The sequence below is a fragment of the Oncorhynchus tshawytscha genome, linkage group LG06, assembly GCF_018296145.1.
Source record: "Oncorhynchus tshawytscha isolate Ot180627B linkage group LG06, Otsh_v2.0, whole genome shotgun sequence".
Classification (NCBI taxonomy): Eukaryota; Metazoa; Chordata; class Actinopteri; order Salmoniformes; family Salmonidae; genus Oncorhynchus; species Oncorhynchus tshawytscha.
In genome coordinates this window covers 46,603,420-46,620,820 of record NC_056434.1, presented here as the reverse complement: position 1 = coordinate 46,620,820, position 17,401 = coordinate 46,603,420, and the positions used below count along the sequence as shown (strand labels likewise).

At 43.9% G+C, this 17,401-nt stretch overlaps 1 protein-coding gene across 1 annotated transcript in view; it reads right to left on the bottom strand.

Annotated features, from left to right (window-relative positions):
• Positions 1-17,401, bottom strand: part of LOC112252627 (mitochondrial inner membrane protease subunit 2) — a 144,705-nt gene that overhangs the window by 94,101 nt on the left and 33,203 nt on the right. The window contains exon 3 of the mRNA XM_024424048.2: positions 12,816-12,922. Coding sequence (XP_024279816.1) covers positions 12,816-12,922 — 107 coding nt within the window. The remainder of the gene's footprint in view (positions 1-12,815; positions 12,923-17,401) is intronic.

Here is a 17,401-nt window from a genome sequence, read left to right as displayed (position 1 = left end):
GGAATATCTCCTCGCTGCATAACCAAAGTACCCGCTGGGGCTGATGACAGAGCTCCCGTGTAATGAAAAACATCATTTGTGTTTGGAGACAGGTTGTTTTCTCCTCAACCACGTTGTCTCCGTGTGAATGCAGGTTCTGAAAAGGAACATCAGGAAAATCACCAGAAGGAAGGGAGGGAGAGAGAGAGGAACTCGAAGCCAGAAAGAAAGGGATGGCTGAAAGAAATTAAGCTGAAAACAGACCACCACAGCCAAGTGGGTATTTTCCACATTCCATGAAAACCTGCTGCTATCTATGTGGTTCCCTCTGAATGTAACCCTACCTCATTGTGTTTATGCAAACCCAATGTTTACTGTATATAGATTCTGATTTACAGTAAAATCCTATTATTAGGACTACGGGCACGTATCATTGCAGATATACAGTTGAAGTCGGAAGTTTACATCCACTTAGGTTGGAGTCATTAAAACTCGTTTTTCAACCACTCCACACGTTTCTTGTTAACAAACTCTAGTTCTGGCAAGTCGGTTAGGACATCTACTTTGTGCATGACACTGTATCACAATTCCAGTGGGTCAAAAGTTTACATACACTAAGTTGACTCTGCCTTCAGCTTGGAAAATCCCAGAAAATGATGTCATGGCTTTAGAAGCTAATAGGCTAATTGACATAATTTGAGTCAATTGGAGATGTACCTGTAGAGGTATTTCAAGGCCTACCTTCAAACTCAGTGCCTCTTTGCTTGACATCATGGGAAAATCAAAATAAATCAGCAAAGACCTCAGAAAACAAATTGTAGACCTCCACAAGTCTGGTTCACTCTCGGGAACAATTTCCAAACGCCTGAAGGTACCACGTTCATCTGTACAAACAATAGTACGCAAGTATAAACCCCATGGGACCACGCAGCCGTCATACCTCTCAGGAAGGAGATACGTTCTTTGGTGCAAAAAGTGCAAATCAATCCCAGAACAACAGCAAAGGACCTTGTGAACATGCTGGATGAAACAGGTACAAAAGTATCTATATCCACAGCAAATCCAGTCCAATATCGACATATTCTGAAAGGCCACTCAGCAAGGAAGAAGCCACTTCTCCAAAACCGCCCAAAAACAGACATACTACCATTTGCAACTGCACATGGGGACAAAGATCATACTTTTTGGAGAAATGTTCTCTGGTCTGAAGAAACAAAAATAGAACTGTTTGGCCATAATGACCATCGTTATGTTTGGAGGAAAGAACGACAAGACGAAGAACACCATCCCAACCGTGAAGCACGGGGTTGGCAGCATCATGTTGTGGGGGTGCTTTGCTGCAGGAGGGACTGGTGCACTTCACAAAATAGGAAATTATGTGGATATATTCAAACAACATCTCAAGACATAAGTCAGGAAGTTAAAGCTTGGTCACAAATGGGTCTTCCAAATAGACAATGACCCCAAGCATACTTACAAAGTTGTGGCAAAATGGCTTAAGGAAAACAAAGTCAAGGTATTGGAGTGACCATCACAAAGCCCTGACCTCAATCCTATAGAAAATGTGTGGACAGAACTGAAAAGGCGTGTGCGAGCAAGGAGGCCTACAAACCTGACTCAGTTACACCAGCTCTGTCAGGAGTAATGGGCCAAAATTCACCCAACTTATTGTGAGAAGCTTGTGGAAGGCTACTCGAAACGTTTGACCCAAGTTAAACAATTGAAAGGCAATGCTACCAAATCCTAATTGAGTGTATGTAAACTTCTGACCCACTGGAAATGTGATGAAAGAAATAAAATCACTCAACTATTATTCTGACATTTCACATTCTTAAAATAAAGTGGTGATCCTAACTGACCTAAGACAGACTTTTTTTACTAGGATTAAAATGACGTGAAAGTGAAAAACTGAGTTGAAATGTATTTGGCTAAGGTGTATGTAAACTTCCGACTTCAACTGTACTTGCAGCAGTTCTGATGAACTGAACCCCAAACCTCATTCCACCCAAGTCGCCCTGCTTTAATCTGTCCGCAGCGCCTCTCTCTCAATCTCTCAGAGGTTCTTATTACACTGGCATGCTGCTGCTCTCTTCCTTCATAGCTCATGTTGACATATACAACTACTAAAGGGCTCTCAGAAATGTTTCCCTGTTGTATACTGCGGAATTTTACCCCAATCAACTTTTCGGAGGCACATCCGAGTTCAAGTGGACCCATCTAAACGTTGAAATGTACCAGAGGTGGACGCATTCATTCATCACATCTGATAAGTGGAAAGGAACAGGGAGCTGAGTCACTGTGTGAGAGGGGATGAGGGAGAACGTCCCTACAGGAGAAAGGCAGAGGGCTGCGTTAGGGAGTATAGTAGTCTGCTTTGTCATTTAAACCTCAAAATCATTGTACTGTAGTAGGTAGAGGTTTACGTAGGTTGCCAATTTGACACGTTGAGGGACAACAGGCCTGCAACGGGAGAGGCAAAAAGGCTGAGGTAGAGGGAAAGATAGTAGTGTGTTGTGTGGTTTACTCCTGACATCCTTGTACTGTAGTAACTTTGAGAGGTCTACCTGTTAAAAGGATAACTCAATGTGAAAAATAGCCTATTGGTCTCCAAAACCACCTTTACTCTACACAAAGAAATGCATACAAAGCTCTCTCTCGCCCTCCATTTTGGCAAATCTGACCATAATTCTATCCTCCCAATTCCTGCTTACAAGCAAAAACTAAAGCAGAAACTACCAGTGACTCGCTCAATACGCAAGTGGTCAGATGACGCAGATGCTAAGCTATAGGACTGTTTTGCTAGCACAGACTGGAATATGTTCCGGGACCCATCTGATGGCATTGAGGAGTATACCACATAAAATCACCGGCTTCATCAATAAGTGTATCGATGATGTTGTCCCCACAGTGACCGCACGTACTAGGGGTCAACCGATTAATCGGAATGGCCGATTAATTAGGGCCGATTTCAAGTTATGACAATCGATAATCAGTATTGTTGGACACCGATTATGTCCGATTACATTGCACTCCACGAGGAGACTGCGTGGCAGGCTGACTACCTGTTACGCGAGTGCAGCAAGGAGCCTAGGTAAGTTGCTAGCTAGCACTAAACTTATCTTACAAAAAACAAATCAAACATAATCACTAGTTAACTACACATGGTTGATGACATTACTAGTTTATCTAGCTTGTCCTGCGTTGCATATAATCGATGCGGTGCCTGTTCATTTATCATCAAATCACAGCCTACTTTGCCAAACGGGTGATGATTTAACAAGAGCATTCGCAACAAAAGCACTGTCGTTGCACCAATGTGTACCTAACCATAAACATCAATGCCTTTCTTAAAATCAATACACAAGTATATGTTTTTAAATCTGAATATTTAGTTAATATTGCCTGCTAACATGAATTTCTTTTAACTAGGGAAATTGGGTCAATTGTCTTGCGTTCTGTGCAACAGAGTCAGGGTATAGGCAGCAGTTTGGGCCGCCTGGCTCGTTGTGAACTGCGTGAAGACCATTTCTTCCTAACAAAGACTGTAATTAATTTGCCAGAATTGTACACAATTATGACATAACATTGAAGGTTGTGCAATGTAACAGCAATATTTAGACTTAGGGATGCCACCCATTAGATAAAATACGGGCGGTTCCGTATTTCACTGAAAGAATAAACATTTTGTTTTTGAAATGACAGTTTCCAGATTTGACCATAATAATGACCTAAGGCTTGTATTTCTGTGTGTTATTATATTATAATTAAGTCTATGATTTGATATAGCAGTCTGAGAGGTGGTAGGCAGCAGCAGGCTCGTAAGCATTCATTCAAACAGCACTTTCCTGCATTTGCCAGCAGCTCTTCGCTGTGCTTCAAGCATTGCGCTGTTTATGACTTCAAACCTATCAAATCCCGAGATTAGGCTGGCAGTACTATAGTGCCTATAAGAACTTCCAATAGTCCAAGGTATATGAAATACAAATTGTAAAAGAGAGAAATAGTCTTATAATTCCTATAATAACTACAACCTAAAACTTCTTACCTGGGAAAATTGAAGATTCATGTTAAAAGGAACCACCAGCTTTCATATGTTCTCATGTTCTGAGCAAAGAACTTAAACGTTAGCTTTTTTACATGCTAAATATTGCACTTTTACTTTCTTCTCCAACACTTTATTTTTGCATTATTTAAACCAAATTGAACATGTTTCATTATTTATTTGAGACTAAATTGATTTTATTGATGTACTATATTAAGTTAAAATAAGTGATCATTCAGTATTGTTGTAATTGTCATTATTACAAATATATATAAAATAAAAATGTATTTTTATTATATAAAAATAAATAAATAAATAGAAAATAATATAAAAAAATTAAAAAAATTATGGTCCTCCAATAATCGGTATCAGTGTTGAAAAATCATAATCTGTCGACCTCTAGTACGTACATACCCCAACCTGAAGCCATGGATTACAGGCAACATCCGCACTGAGCTAAAGGGTAGAGGAGATACTTTCATGGAGCAGGACCCTAACCCGGACACTTGTAAGAAATCCTGCTATGCCCTCAGATGAACCATCAAACAGGCAAAGAGTAAATACACCTGTTGTATTCAGCGAATGTGACAAATACAATTGCTGCCCCTCTCTCACCCAGCAGAAGTCAATGTCCATGTTGTGAATACATTCTGCAACAGGGACAGTGAGAATGCACGCTACTGAAATACGGACATGCAACTGAAATGCATGCTGTGAGCTCTGGCTGGTCAGCCCTGTGTATTCAGTCTTACAGTTTGTAGTGATACATACAGTGCATTCGGAATAAGGTGACACATACAGTGCACCTTATTACATAACTATTCAGACCCTTTGCTTTGAGACTCTAAATTGAGCTCAGGTGCATCATGTTTCCATTAATCATCCTTGAGATGTTTCTACAACTTGGGAGTCCACCTGTGAGTAAATTAAATTGATTGGACATAATATGTAAAGGCACAAAACCAAGCCATGAGGTTGAAGGACTTGTCAGTAGAGCTCCAAGACAGGATTGTGTTGAGGCACCGATCTGGGGAAGGTTACCTAAACATTTCTGCAGTATTGAAGGTCCCCTAGAACACAGTAGGCTCTATCACTCTTAAATGGAAGAAATTCAGAACCACCACGACTCTTCCTAGAGCTGGCCGCACGGCCAAACTGAGCAATCGGGGGAGAAAGGACATGGTCTGGGAGGTGACCATTCTGACAGAGTTCCAGAGATCCTCTGTTGAGATCCTCTGATGGGAGCACCTTCCAGAAGGACAACCATCTCTGCAGCACTCCACCAATCAGGCATTTATGGTAGAAGCCACTCCTCAGTAAAAGGCACAAAAGTCCATGTGGAGTTACCAAAAGGCACCTAAAGACTCTCAAACCATAAGAAACTAGATTCTCTGATCTGATGAAACCAAGATTTAACTCTGGCCTGAATGCCAAGTGTCACATCTGAAGGAAACCTGGCACCATCCTTATGGTGAAGCATGGTGGTGGCAGCATCATGCTGTGGGGATGTTTTTCAGTAGCAAGGACTGGGAGACTAGTCAGGATCAAGGGAAAGATGAACGGAGCAAAGTACAGAGATCCTTGATGAAAACCGAAGGTTCACCTTCCAACAGGAAAACGACCCTGAGCACACAGCCAAGACAACACAGGATTGGCTTCAGGACAAGTCTCTGAATGTCCTTGAGTGGCCCAGCCAGAGCTCAGACAGGAACAAAATCGAACATCTCTGGAGAGACCTGAAAATAGCGGCGGAGAGACCTGAAAATAGCGGCGGAGAGACCTGAAAATAGCGGCAGAGAGACCTGAAAATAGCGGCGGAGAGACCTGAAAATAGCGGCGGAGAGACCTGAAAATAGCGGCGGAGAGACCTGAAAATAGCAGTGGAGAGACCTGAAAATAGCGGTGGAGAGACCTGAAAATAGCGGTGGAGAGACCTGAAAATAGCGGTGAAGCGACGCAGCCCATCCGACCTGACAGAGCTTGAGAGGATCTGCAGAGTAGAATGGGAGAAACTCCCGAAATACAGGTGTGCCAAACTTGTAGCATCATACCCAAGAAGATTCAAGGCTGTAATCGCTGCCAAAGGCACTTCAACAAAGTAAAGGGTCTGAATACTTATGTAAATGTGATATTTCAGTTGTGATTTTTTCAAATTGGAAAAAAAAAATCTAAAAACCTGTTTTTTGTTTTGTCATTATGGGGTATTGTGTATAGAATCAGAAACTTTCTGTCCAAAAATGATGCAGAAAAATTAATCCATGCTTTTGTCACTTCTAGGTTAGACTAATGCAATGCTCTACTTTCCGGCTACCCGGATAAAGCACTAAATAAACTTCAGTTGGTGCTAAATACGGCTGCTAGAATCCTGACTAGAACCAAAAAATTTGATCATATTACTCCAGTGCTAGCCTCTCTACACTGGCTTCCTGTCAAAGCAAGGGCTGATTTCAAGGTTTTACTGCTAACCTACAAAGCATTACATGGGCTTTCTCCTACCTATCTCTCTGATTTGGTCCTGCCGTACATACCTACACGTACGCTACGGTCACAAGACGCAGGCCTCCTAATTGTCCCTAGAATTTCTAAGCAAACAGCTGGAGGCAGGGCTTTCTCCTATAGAGCTCCATTTTTATGGAACGGTCTGCCTACCCATGTCAGAGACGCAAACTCGGTCTCAACCTTTAAGTCTTTACTGAAGACTCATCTCTTCAGTGGGTCATATGATTGAGTGTAGTCTGGCCCAGGAGTGTGAAGGTGAACGGAAAGGCTCTGGAGCAACGAACCGCCCTTGCTGTCTCTGCCTGGCCGGTTCCCCTCTTTCCACTGGGATTCTCTGCCTCTAACCCTATTACAGGGGCTGAGTCACTGGCTTACTGGGGCTCTCTCATGCCGTCCCTGGAAGGGGTGCGTCACCTGAGTGGGTTGATTCACTGATGTGGTCATCCTGTCTGGGTTGGCGCCCCCCCTTGGGTTGTGCCATGGCGGAGATCTTTGTGGGCTATACTCGGCCCTGTCTCAGGATGGTAAGTTGGTGGTTGAAGATATCCCTCTAGTGGTGTGGGGGTTGTGCTTTGGCAAAGTGGGTGGGGTTATATCCTTCCTGTTTGGCCCTGTCCGGGGGTGTCCTCGGATGTGTCCACAGTGCCTCCTGACCCCTCCTGTCTCAGCCTCCAGTATTTATGCTGCAGTAGTTTATGTGTCGGGGGGCTAGGGTCAGTTTGTTATATCTGGAGTACTTCTCCTGTCCTATTCGGTGTCCTGTGTGAATCTAAGTGTGAGTTCTCTAATTCTCTCCTTCTCTCTCTCGGAGGACCTGAGCCCTAGGACCATGCCCCAGGATTACCTGACATGATGACTCCTTGCTGTCCCCAGTCCATCTGACCGTGCTGCTGCTCCAGTTTCAACTGTTCTGCCTTATTATTATACGACCATGCTGGTCATTTATGAACATTTGAACATCTTGGCCATGTTCTGTTATAATCTCCACCCGGCACAGCCAGAAGAGGACTGGCCACCCCACATAGCCTGGTTCCTCTCTAGGTTTCTTCCTAGGTTTTGGCCTTTCTAGGGAGTTTTTCCTAGCCACCGTGCTTCTACACCTGCATTGCTTGCTGTTTGGGGTTTTAGGCTGGGTTTCTGTACAGCACTTTGAGATATCAGCTGATGTACGAAGGGCTATATAAATAAATTTGATTTGATTTTTGATTTTAGAGCAAGGTTACTGTATCACAATTCCAGTGGGTCAAAAGTTTACATACACTAAGTTGACTCTGCCTTCAGCTTGGAAAATGCCAGAAAATGATGTCATGGCTTTAGAAGCTAATTGACATAATTTGAGTCAATTGGAGATGTACCTGTAGAGGTATTTCAAGGCCTACCTTCAAACTCAGTGCCTCTTTGCTTGACATCATGGGAAAATCAAGAAATCAGTCAAGACCTCAGAAAAAAAATTGTAGACCTCCACAAGTCTGGTTCATCCTTGGGAGCAATTTCCAAACGGCTGAAGGTACCACGTTCATCTGTACAATAAATAGTATGCAAGTATAAACACCATGGGACCACGCAGCTGTCATAGCGCTCAGGAAGGAGACGCTTTCTGTCTCCTAGAGATTAATATACTTTGGTGAAAAAAGTTCAAATCAATCCAGGAACAGCAGCAAAGGATTTTGTGAAGATGCTGGAGGAAACAGGTACAAAAGTATCTACATCCACAGTAAAACAAGTCCTATATCGACAAAACCTGAAAGGCCGCTCAGCAAGGCAGAAGCCACTGCTCCAAAACCGCCACAAAAAAGCCAGACTACGGTTTGGAACTGCACATGGGACAAAGACCGTGCTTTTTGGAGAAATGCCCTCTGGTCTAATGAAACAAAAATAGAACTGTTGGCCATAATGACCATCGTTATGTTTGGAGGAAAAAGGGAGAGGCTGGCAAGCCGAAGAACACCATCCCAACCGTGAAGCACAGGGGTGGCAGCATCATGTTGTGGGGGTGCTTTGCTGCAGGAGGGACTGGTGCACTTCACAAAACAGATGGCATCATGAGGTAGGAAAATTATGTGGATATATTCAAGCAACATCTCAAGACATCAGTCAGGAAGTTAAAGCTTGGTCGCAAAATGGCTTAAGGACAACAAAGTCAAGGTATTGGAGTGGCCATCACAAAGCCCTGACCTCAATCCTATAGAGAATTTGTGGGCAGAACAAAAAAAAAAGTGTGTACGAGCAAGGAGGCCTACAAACCTGACTCAGTTACACCAACTCTGTCAGGAGGACTGGGCCAAAATTCACCCAACTTATTGTGGGAAGCCTGTGGAAGGCTACCATAAGTTAAATTGAGTGTATGTAAACGTCTGATGAAAAAAATAAAAGCTGAAATAAATCACTCTCTACTATTATTCTGACATTTCAAATTCTCAAAATAAAGTGGTGATCCTAACTGACCTAAGACAGGGAATTTTTAAATGGATTAAATGTCAGGAATTGTGAAAAACTCAGTTCAAATGTATTTTGCAAAGGTGTATGTAAACTTCCCACTTCAACTGTATAACCATGTTATTTTTACTTGTTATTTTTTATTTGTTATCCACTGTGTATTAATTCCTCATGTCACTATTTCTGTTTATTTATTATATTTATATTATATTTATTCTTTAACTCTCTATTTTTGGTAATGCACGTGTAAGTAAGCATTCCATTGTTAGTCTACGAAGCACGTGACAAATTACCTTCAATTTGATTTCCCAGGGCATTGAATTCATTTACTAATTCAGGTCGTTCATGTTTACATGTTGAATGAAATGGCTGCCTCTAAGCTGGTTGGAGGGAACGCCAACCTTTATCGAACTTTTAAGATAAAATGAAACACATGTAATGAATGCAGGTGTGCGTGCTCTGAGCACCATGTGTGTGTGTGTGTGTGTGTGTGTGTGTGTGTGTGTGTGTGTGTGTGTGTGTGTGTGTGTGTGTGCGCACAAGCTTGTGTGTGTGTGTTTCGCAGAGTGGGATTCTTAGCTCAAGAGGCCAATGTCTTGCTTTTAACAGAGGCCATTACCCAGCCATCATGCTGCTGAAATCACACAAATGATAGATAATAACACTATTACAGCCAGCCAGGCAGCGGACATGTCAAAACATCCCTATCTATCTGCTAGATTAGGAGACAGACTGAAGCGATCTCTTTTGGCAAAAACAAACCCTATTAACCTCCCCTCCCCTGCCCTCCCCTCCCTGGGGGCCAGAGTGTGCTCCACAGTGGCCTAATGGCTGGCTCATGGAAGGGTGGCCAAGCCAGTCAGCTCCCCTTTTCCTGTGTCCAGGAAGGAATTCCTACCTCCACAGACCGCGTTCTACTGTTGCCCGAACAACACGTCTGCAGAGGAGAGATTGTCAGCTCAGAGTATCCTAGATTAAGCATCTCAGAGGTTTTTGCTTTCCTTTTTTCCCCCAGCTCGGTCTTCTCTTTTTTTTGTAAACCCAATCCCAAAACAATGGGCTTTAGTTACGGCTGGCTAAAACACACCTCAACAAAGCCAAACTGGATTCTGTTGATGCTAAAAATGACAGAAACTCAGTACCGTCCAAACTAACAAGAGGGGTGATGTTTCTCTCTTCCTGGCATCCACACTTCAAAGACAAGCTACAGACAGAGAAGCAACTACAGACTTGAAGCTTTTGAAGGTTTACACAACTGCTGCTGTGCATGCCATGAATACTCACACACCCTCAACAAACGTACCACGTCAAAACTTTCAACATCTGTTTTTCTATCGTCTTGTACCAGGATGGTAAACCTAAAACCGTGTCATTAACAAAAGAACGGTGCCAGAAAAGGAGATTCATTAACCCGCTATTTATAACCCGGAGAGGAGCATTTTTCCTCTTCCACAAGACAATTCTGCTTAGCAGAAACCTGTTTCAGGAGCTGCTTTAAAAAAAAAAGTTTTTTAATTAAATGGTTATGTTAACAGGAAGAACATAAAATCAAATCAGCTTATTAATAGCCTGCACTGAAAGCACGACAAAAACCCGATGTGGCAGATAAATTGCCATATATGCACTCAAACACGGTGACCATTTTCCTCATCCACTACTATGGACCTGAAACGAGGAGTATTCTATTCTGTAAATAAGAAATTATTCAAAGGACCAGAATATTGCCTTGGACAATTTGATTTTCAAATTAGAAGAGGGAATTCAGTCTACCTTGCTGTAGCAGTAGTCCAATATCACACTTCACATTTAAATACAGTACAGGCCAGGGTGGAATTCTTTGGCAGATGAGAAATACGCTTTTACATTTTTTCCCACCCAACAACAGTTGTTGATACAGATCTACTTGACACGTTGCCCTTCCTCATAAATGTTGCTTTAGAAAAGAAAAAAAACATTTTCAAAAGCATGCAGGTTAATTGGTGTATTTATGACATATTCCTCTTAGAGAAGTGAAGCGGACTCCTGCCATACTGAGCTAAATGCTGTGTCTAGCCTATCTGTATGTCTTCCTGTGCCTACAGATTCACACCGACAGATGTGGGTGAAACACATGTCATAACTTTAAAATCTATTGGAGTGGAACGGTTGCCCTGAGACGCAGCTGTAGGCTAACTAAATATAGAGTCTGACGCCATAGAAGTCTACAGTCATGTAAGGGTCAGTACAGAGGTCAATAATCTAAACAACAACACAAACAAGATGATGCACATATCTCCTACAGTACCTTACAGAGTACATCAGGGTTGGACAACTTTAGTACCTTCCAGTTTCTCTCAGGTTTGTACCTTGTGAACATGACCCAGTATAATTTTCTCTTTACCCAGTGAGTCCACAAAATTAACAATTTCACCCTCAAGGGGAAACACAAGAGGGTTTCTCAACAACCATGACTAACTCTATCGTATACAGTGTAGTACGCCTATAGTCTGTGAAATCCCCCCCACAGAAATAATTCATTCTTACAACTTAGTTTGTCAATGTACATTAGATTAGCATTCCACGCTAGCTCTCTCACTCGCTTTCGATCACTTCCCCCTCTCCCCTTCCCTCCTTCTCCCGCTCTCACCTTCACCCCCTCCCTCCGCTCTGCTAGGAATGGTGCTTCATAAATGGCTGAACATCCTGTTCACAAGCGCAACACGTCCCCTGCAGGGAAGGGAAGGGAGAGGCTGCCATCTTGGGGTAATTATGGAAGAGGGATTTATCCTGCCTGCCTGCCTGCCGCTGTCTGTCTGTCTGAGCCCCCACAATCCACATCACATCAAACCCCACAGCAGCAAATCGGTGCATTTAATAGGATTTTATTTGAGTTATTATTATATTTAACCAGGTAGCCCCATTGGAAGTCAGAATACCTATTTTCTAAGGGAAACCTGCATGGATGGGTGGTTTGTGGACATCTGTGCTGAATTACAATAGTCATGTCGAACCCAAATAAACCAGTTGTGGCAAAACTTTACCCTGAGGTTGTCAAACCCAGTTTAACTAATGAACACATCAAATACATAATGCAGTAATATTCCTTGACCGTACCTCTATGTCGGCCTATTCATGACCTCTGCTCTGCTCTTCTGCATGAAACAATCATCAAACCTGAATCCCATCAAGGCAACGCAGCACAAATTCATCAGACAGCTGCGTTATCACACATTGAAGTCTCAGAAGCCATCGCAAAAACAAAGACTGAGATAAGTAGCCTGGGATAAGTGCGCCCAGGGACGTGAGCATACGAGGAGAGAAAGTGAGAGAAAATACTTTCTTTCAGGGGAGATTTTGACTTGCGTCCCAAATAACACCCTACTTCCGACATAGTGTACTGCTTTTGGCCAGAGCCCTATGGTCAAAGGTCGTGCACTATATAGGGAATATGATGCCATTTGTGACTGAGTCTTTTTCATTAGCAGCCAGGGCCACATTTGGCTTCCCACGGTGCTTCAGAACAAAGAGTATGTCTGAAAGCAGGGAGCCTTCGCGTGGCTGTGTGGCGCTCTAATTGCTCTCTCTCTCTCTCTCTCTCGCTCGCTCGCTCGCTCCCCCTCTCCCTCCCTCTCTTGTGGAGCCAACAGTGTCAACAGGTCCTCCATTTTAAAAACAGCACAGGGGAGTTATAGGGGAGCAGAGCGTCACTGCTCAGCCAGCCATTGGCAGAGGGGCCTACTCCAGAGGTGGAGGGAGAGAAAGGGCGAGGATATGTCTCCAAATCCACTTGATCTTAGCAACTAACAAGGTCCCAGCATGTCTGACAGCAAACAAAACAAACAAGAGTTGATGTAAACGTGCTTGAAACTTGGTTACTTACAGGACTGACACAATGTCACCTCGACGTACTTGGTAGTTCCTCACACTCCAGCGGTTCAGGAGCACCACGTCAGAACCTGTCACATTCCCCTCAGGATTCAGGGAAGGCTGAGACGACAACACACATGCACACAAAACACAAAAAGAGGCGAGTCAGTCACATCGGAAAGAAACAAGGAACAGGGGAAACGAGCAACATTGCCATCGGTGGCCTGGAAAGAAGAAACAGCAGCAAGGGCCAAGCAGAGGGCAACCAGGGAACAGAAGACAGACTGAATGACATAGTCCTCTTAGAGAAGTAAAGCGGACTCCTGCCATACTGAGCTAAATGCTGTGTCTAGCCTATCAAATCAAAGTTGATTGGTCACGTGCGCTGAATAAAACAGTGAAATGCTTACTTACAGGCACTAACCAACAGTGCAAAAAAAGGTACTAGGTGAACAATAGGTAAGTAGAGAAGTAATACAACAGTAAAAAGACAGTGAAAAATAACAGTAGCGAGTCTATATAAAAGGCACCGGTTAGTCGGGCTGATTGAGGTAGTATGTACATGTAGATATGGTTAAAGTGACTATGCATATACACTGCTCAAAAAAATAAAGGGAACACTAAAATAACACATCCTAAATCTGAATGAAATATTCTTATTAAATACTTTTTTCTTTACATAGTTGAATGTGCTGACAACAAAATCACACAAAAATCATCAATGGAAATCAAATTTATCAACCCATGGAGGTCTGGATTTGGAGTCACACTCAAAATTAAAGTGGAAAACCACACTACAGGCTGATCCAACTTTGATATAATGTCCATAAAACAAGTCAAAATGAGGCTCAGTAGTGTGTGTGGCCTCCACGTGCCTGTATGACCTCCCTACAACGCCTGGGCATGCTCCTGGTGAGGTGGCGGATGGTCTCCTGAGGGATCTCCTCCCAGACCTGGACTAAAGCATCCGCCAACTCCTGGACAGTCTGTGGGGTGCAACGTGGCGTTGGTGGATGGAGCGAGACATGATGTCCCAGATGTGCTCAATTGGATTCAGGTCTGGGGAACGGGCGGGCCAATCCATAGCATCAATGCCTTCCTCTTGCAGGAATTGCTGACACACTCCAGCCACATGAGGTCTAGCATTGTCTTGCATTAGGAGGAACCCAGGGCCAACCGCACCAGCATATGGTCTCACAAGGGGTCTGAGGATCTCATCTCGGTACCTAATGGCAGTCAGGCTACCTCTGGCGAGCACATGGAGGGCTGTGCGGCCACCCAAAGAAATGTCACCCCACACCATGACTGACCCACCGCCAAACCGGTCATGCTGGAGGATGTTGCAGGCAGCAGAACGTTCTCCACGGCGTCTCCAGACTGTCACGTCTGTCACATGTGCTCAGTGTGAACCTGCTTTCATCTGTGAAGTGCACAGGGCACCAGTGGCGAATTTGCCAATCTTGGTGTTCTCTGGCAAATGCCAAACGTCCTGCACGGTGTTGGGCTGTAAGCACAACCCCCACCTGTGGATGTCGGACCCTCATACCACCCTCATGGAGTCTGTTTCTGACCGTTTGAGCAGACACATGCACATTTGTGGCCTGCTGGAGGTCATTTTGCAGGGCTCTGGCAGTGCTCCTCCTTCTCCTCCTTGCACAAAGGCGGAAGTAGCGGTCCTGCTGCTGGGTTGTTGCCCTCCTTCGGCCTCCTCCACGTCTCATGATGTACTGGCCTGTCTCCTGGTAGCGCCTCCATGCTCTGGACACTACGCTGACAGACACAGCAAACCTTCTTGCCACATCTCGCATTGATGTACCATCCTGGATGAGCTGCACTACCTGAGCCACTTGTCTGGGTTGTAGACTCCGTCTCATGCTACCACTAGAGTGAAAGCACCGCCAGCATTCAAAAGTGACCAAAACATCAGCCAGGAAGCATAGGAACTGAGAAGTGGTCTGTGGTCCCCACCTGCAGAACCACTCCTTTATTGGGGGTGTCTTGCTAAATGCCTATAATTTCCACCTGTTGTCTATTCCATTTGCACAACAGCATGTGAAATTTATTGTCAATCAGTGTTGCTTCCTAAGTGGACAGTTTGATTTCACAGAAGTGTGATTGACTTGGAGTTACATTGTGTTGTTGAAGTGTTCCCTTTATTTTTTTGAGCAGTGTATGATAAACAGAGAGTAGCAGTAGCGTAAAAGAGGGGTTGGCGGGACCGAATGCAGATAGCCCGGTTAGCCAATGTGAGGGGGCACTGGTTGGTCGGGCCAATTGAGGTAGTACAGTTGACATACACCTTAGCCAAATACATTTCAACTCAGTATTTCACAATTCCTGACATTTAATCCTAGTAAAAATGCCCCGTTTTAGGTTGGGTTGAATCACCACTTTATTGTAAGAATGTGAAATGTCAGAATAATAGCAGAGAGAATGATTTATTTCAGCTTTTATTTCTTTCATCACATTCACAGTGGGTCAGAAGTTTACATACACTCAATTAGTATTTGGTAACATTGCCTTTAAATTGTTTAACTTGGGTCATACGTTTCAGGTAGCCTTCCACAAGCTTCCCACAATAAGTTGGGTGAAGTTTGGCCCGTTCCTCCTGACAGAGCTGGTGTAACGGAGTCAGGTTTGTAGGCCTCTTTGCTCGCACATACTTTTTCAGTTCTGCTCACAAATGTTCCATAGGATTGAGGTCAGGGCTTTGTGATGGCCACTCCAAAACCTTGACTTTGACGTCCTTAAGCCATTTTGCCACAATTTTGGAAGTATGCTTGGTGTCATTGTCCATTTGGAAGACCCATTTGCGACCAAGCTTTAACTTCCTGACTGATGTCTTGAGATGTTGCTTCAATATATCCACATCATTTTCCTCCCTCATGATGCCATCTATTTTGTGAAGTGCACCAGTCCCTCCTGCAGCAAAGCACCCCCACAACATTATGCTGCCACCCCTGTGCTTAATGGATGGGATGGTGTTCTTCAGCTTGCAAGCATGCCCCTTTTTCCTCCTAACATAACAATGGTTATTACGGCCAAACAGCTCTATTTTTGTTTCATCAGACCAGAGGATATTTCTCCAAAGTACGATTTTTTTTTGTGGCGGTTTTGGAGCAGTGGCTTCTGCCTTGCTGAGCGGCCTTTCAGGTTGTCGATATAGAACTCGTTTAACTGTGGATATAGATACTTTTGTACCAGTTTCCTCCAGCATCTTCACATGGTCTTTGCTGTTGTTCTGGGATTGATTTGCACTTTTCGCACCAAAGTACATTCATCTCTAGGAGACAGAACGCGTCTACTTCCTGAGCGGCATGACGGCTGCGTGGTCTCATGGTGTTTATACTTGCGTACTATTGTTTGTACAGATGAACGCATACCTTCAGCCGTTTGGAAATTGCTCCCAAGGAAGAACCAGACTTGTGGAGGTCTACATTTGTTTTCTGAGGTCTTGGCTGATTTCTTTTGATTTTCCTATGATGTCAAGCAAAGAGGCACCGAGTTTGAAGGTAGGCCTTGAAATACATCCACAGGTACACCTTCAATTGACTAAAATGATGTCAATTAGCCTATCAGAAGCTTCAAAAGCCATGACATAATTTTCTGGAATTTTCCAAGCTGTTTAAAGGGCACAGTCAACTTAGTGTATGTAAACTTCTGACCCACTTGAACTGTGATACAGTGAATTATAAGTGAAATAATCTGTCTGCAAAGAATTGTTGGAAAAATTACTTGTGTCATGCACAAAGCAGATGTCCTAACCGACTTGCAAAAACTATAGTTTGTTAACAAGAAATTTGTGGAATGGTTGAAAAACAAGTTTTAATGACTCCTACCTAAAGTGTACGTAAACTTCTGACGTCAACTGTATGTACATGAACGTATAGTTAAAGTGACTATGCATATATGATAAACAGAGAGTAGCAGCAGCGTAAAAGAGGGGTTGGGAGGAGGCACACAATGCAAATAGTCAGGGTAGCCATTTGACTACCTGTTCAGGAATCTTATGGCTTTGGGGTAAAAACTGTCCTAGACTTGGCATTACTGTACCGCTTGCCATGCAGTCGTAGAGAGAACAGTCTGTCTTTTTAGGGCCTTCCTCTGACACCGCCTGGTGTAGAGGTCCTGGATGGCAGGCTGCTTTGCCCCAGTGAAGTATTGGGCCATACGCACTACCCTCTGTAGTGCCTTGCGGTCGGAGGCCGAGCAATTGCCGTACCAGGCAGTGATGCAACCATGCTCTTGATGTTGCAGCTGTAGAACCTTTTGAGGATCTCAGGACCCATGCCAAATCTTTTTAGTTTCCTGAGGGGGAATAGGCTTTGTCGTGCCCTCTTCACGACTGTCTTGGTGTGTTTGGACCATTCTAGTTTGTTGTTGATGTGGACACAAAGGAACTTGAAGCTCTCAACTTGCTCCACTACAGCCCCGTCGATGAGAATGTGGGCGTGCTCGGTCCTCCTTTTCCTGTAGTCCACAATCATCTCCTTAGTCATGGTTACTTTGAGGGATAGGTTGTTATTCTGGCACCACCCGGCCAGGTCCCTGGCTTCCTCCCTGTAGTCTCATCATTGTCGGTGGTCGGGCCTACCACTG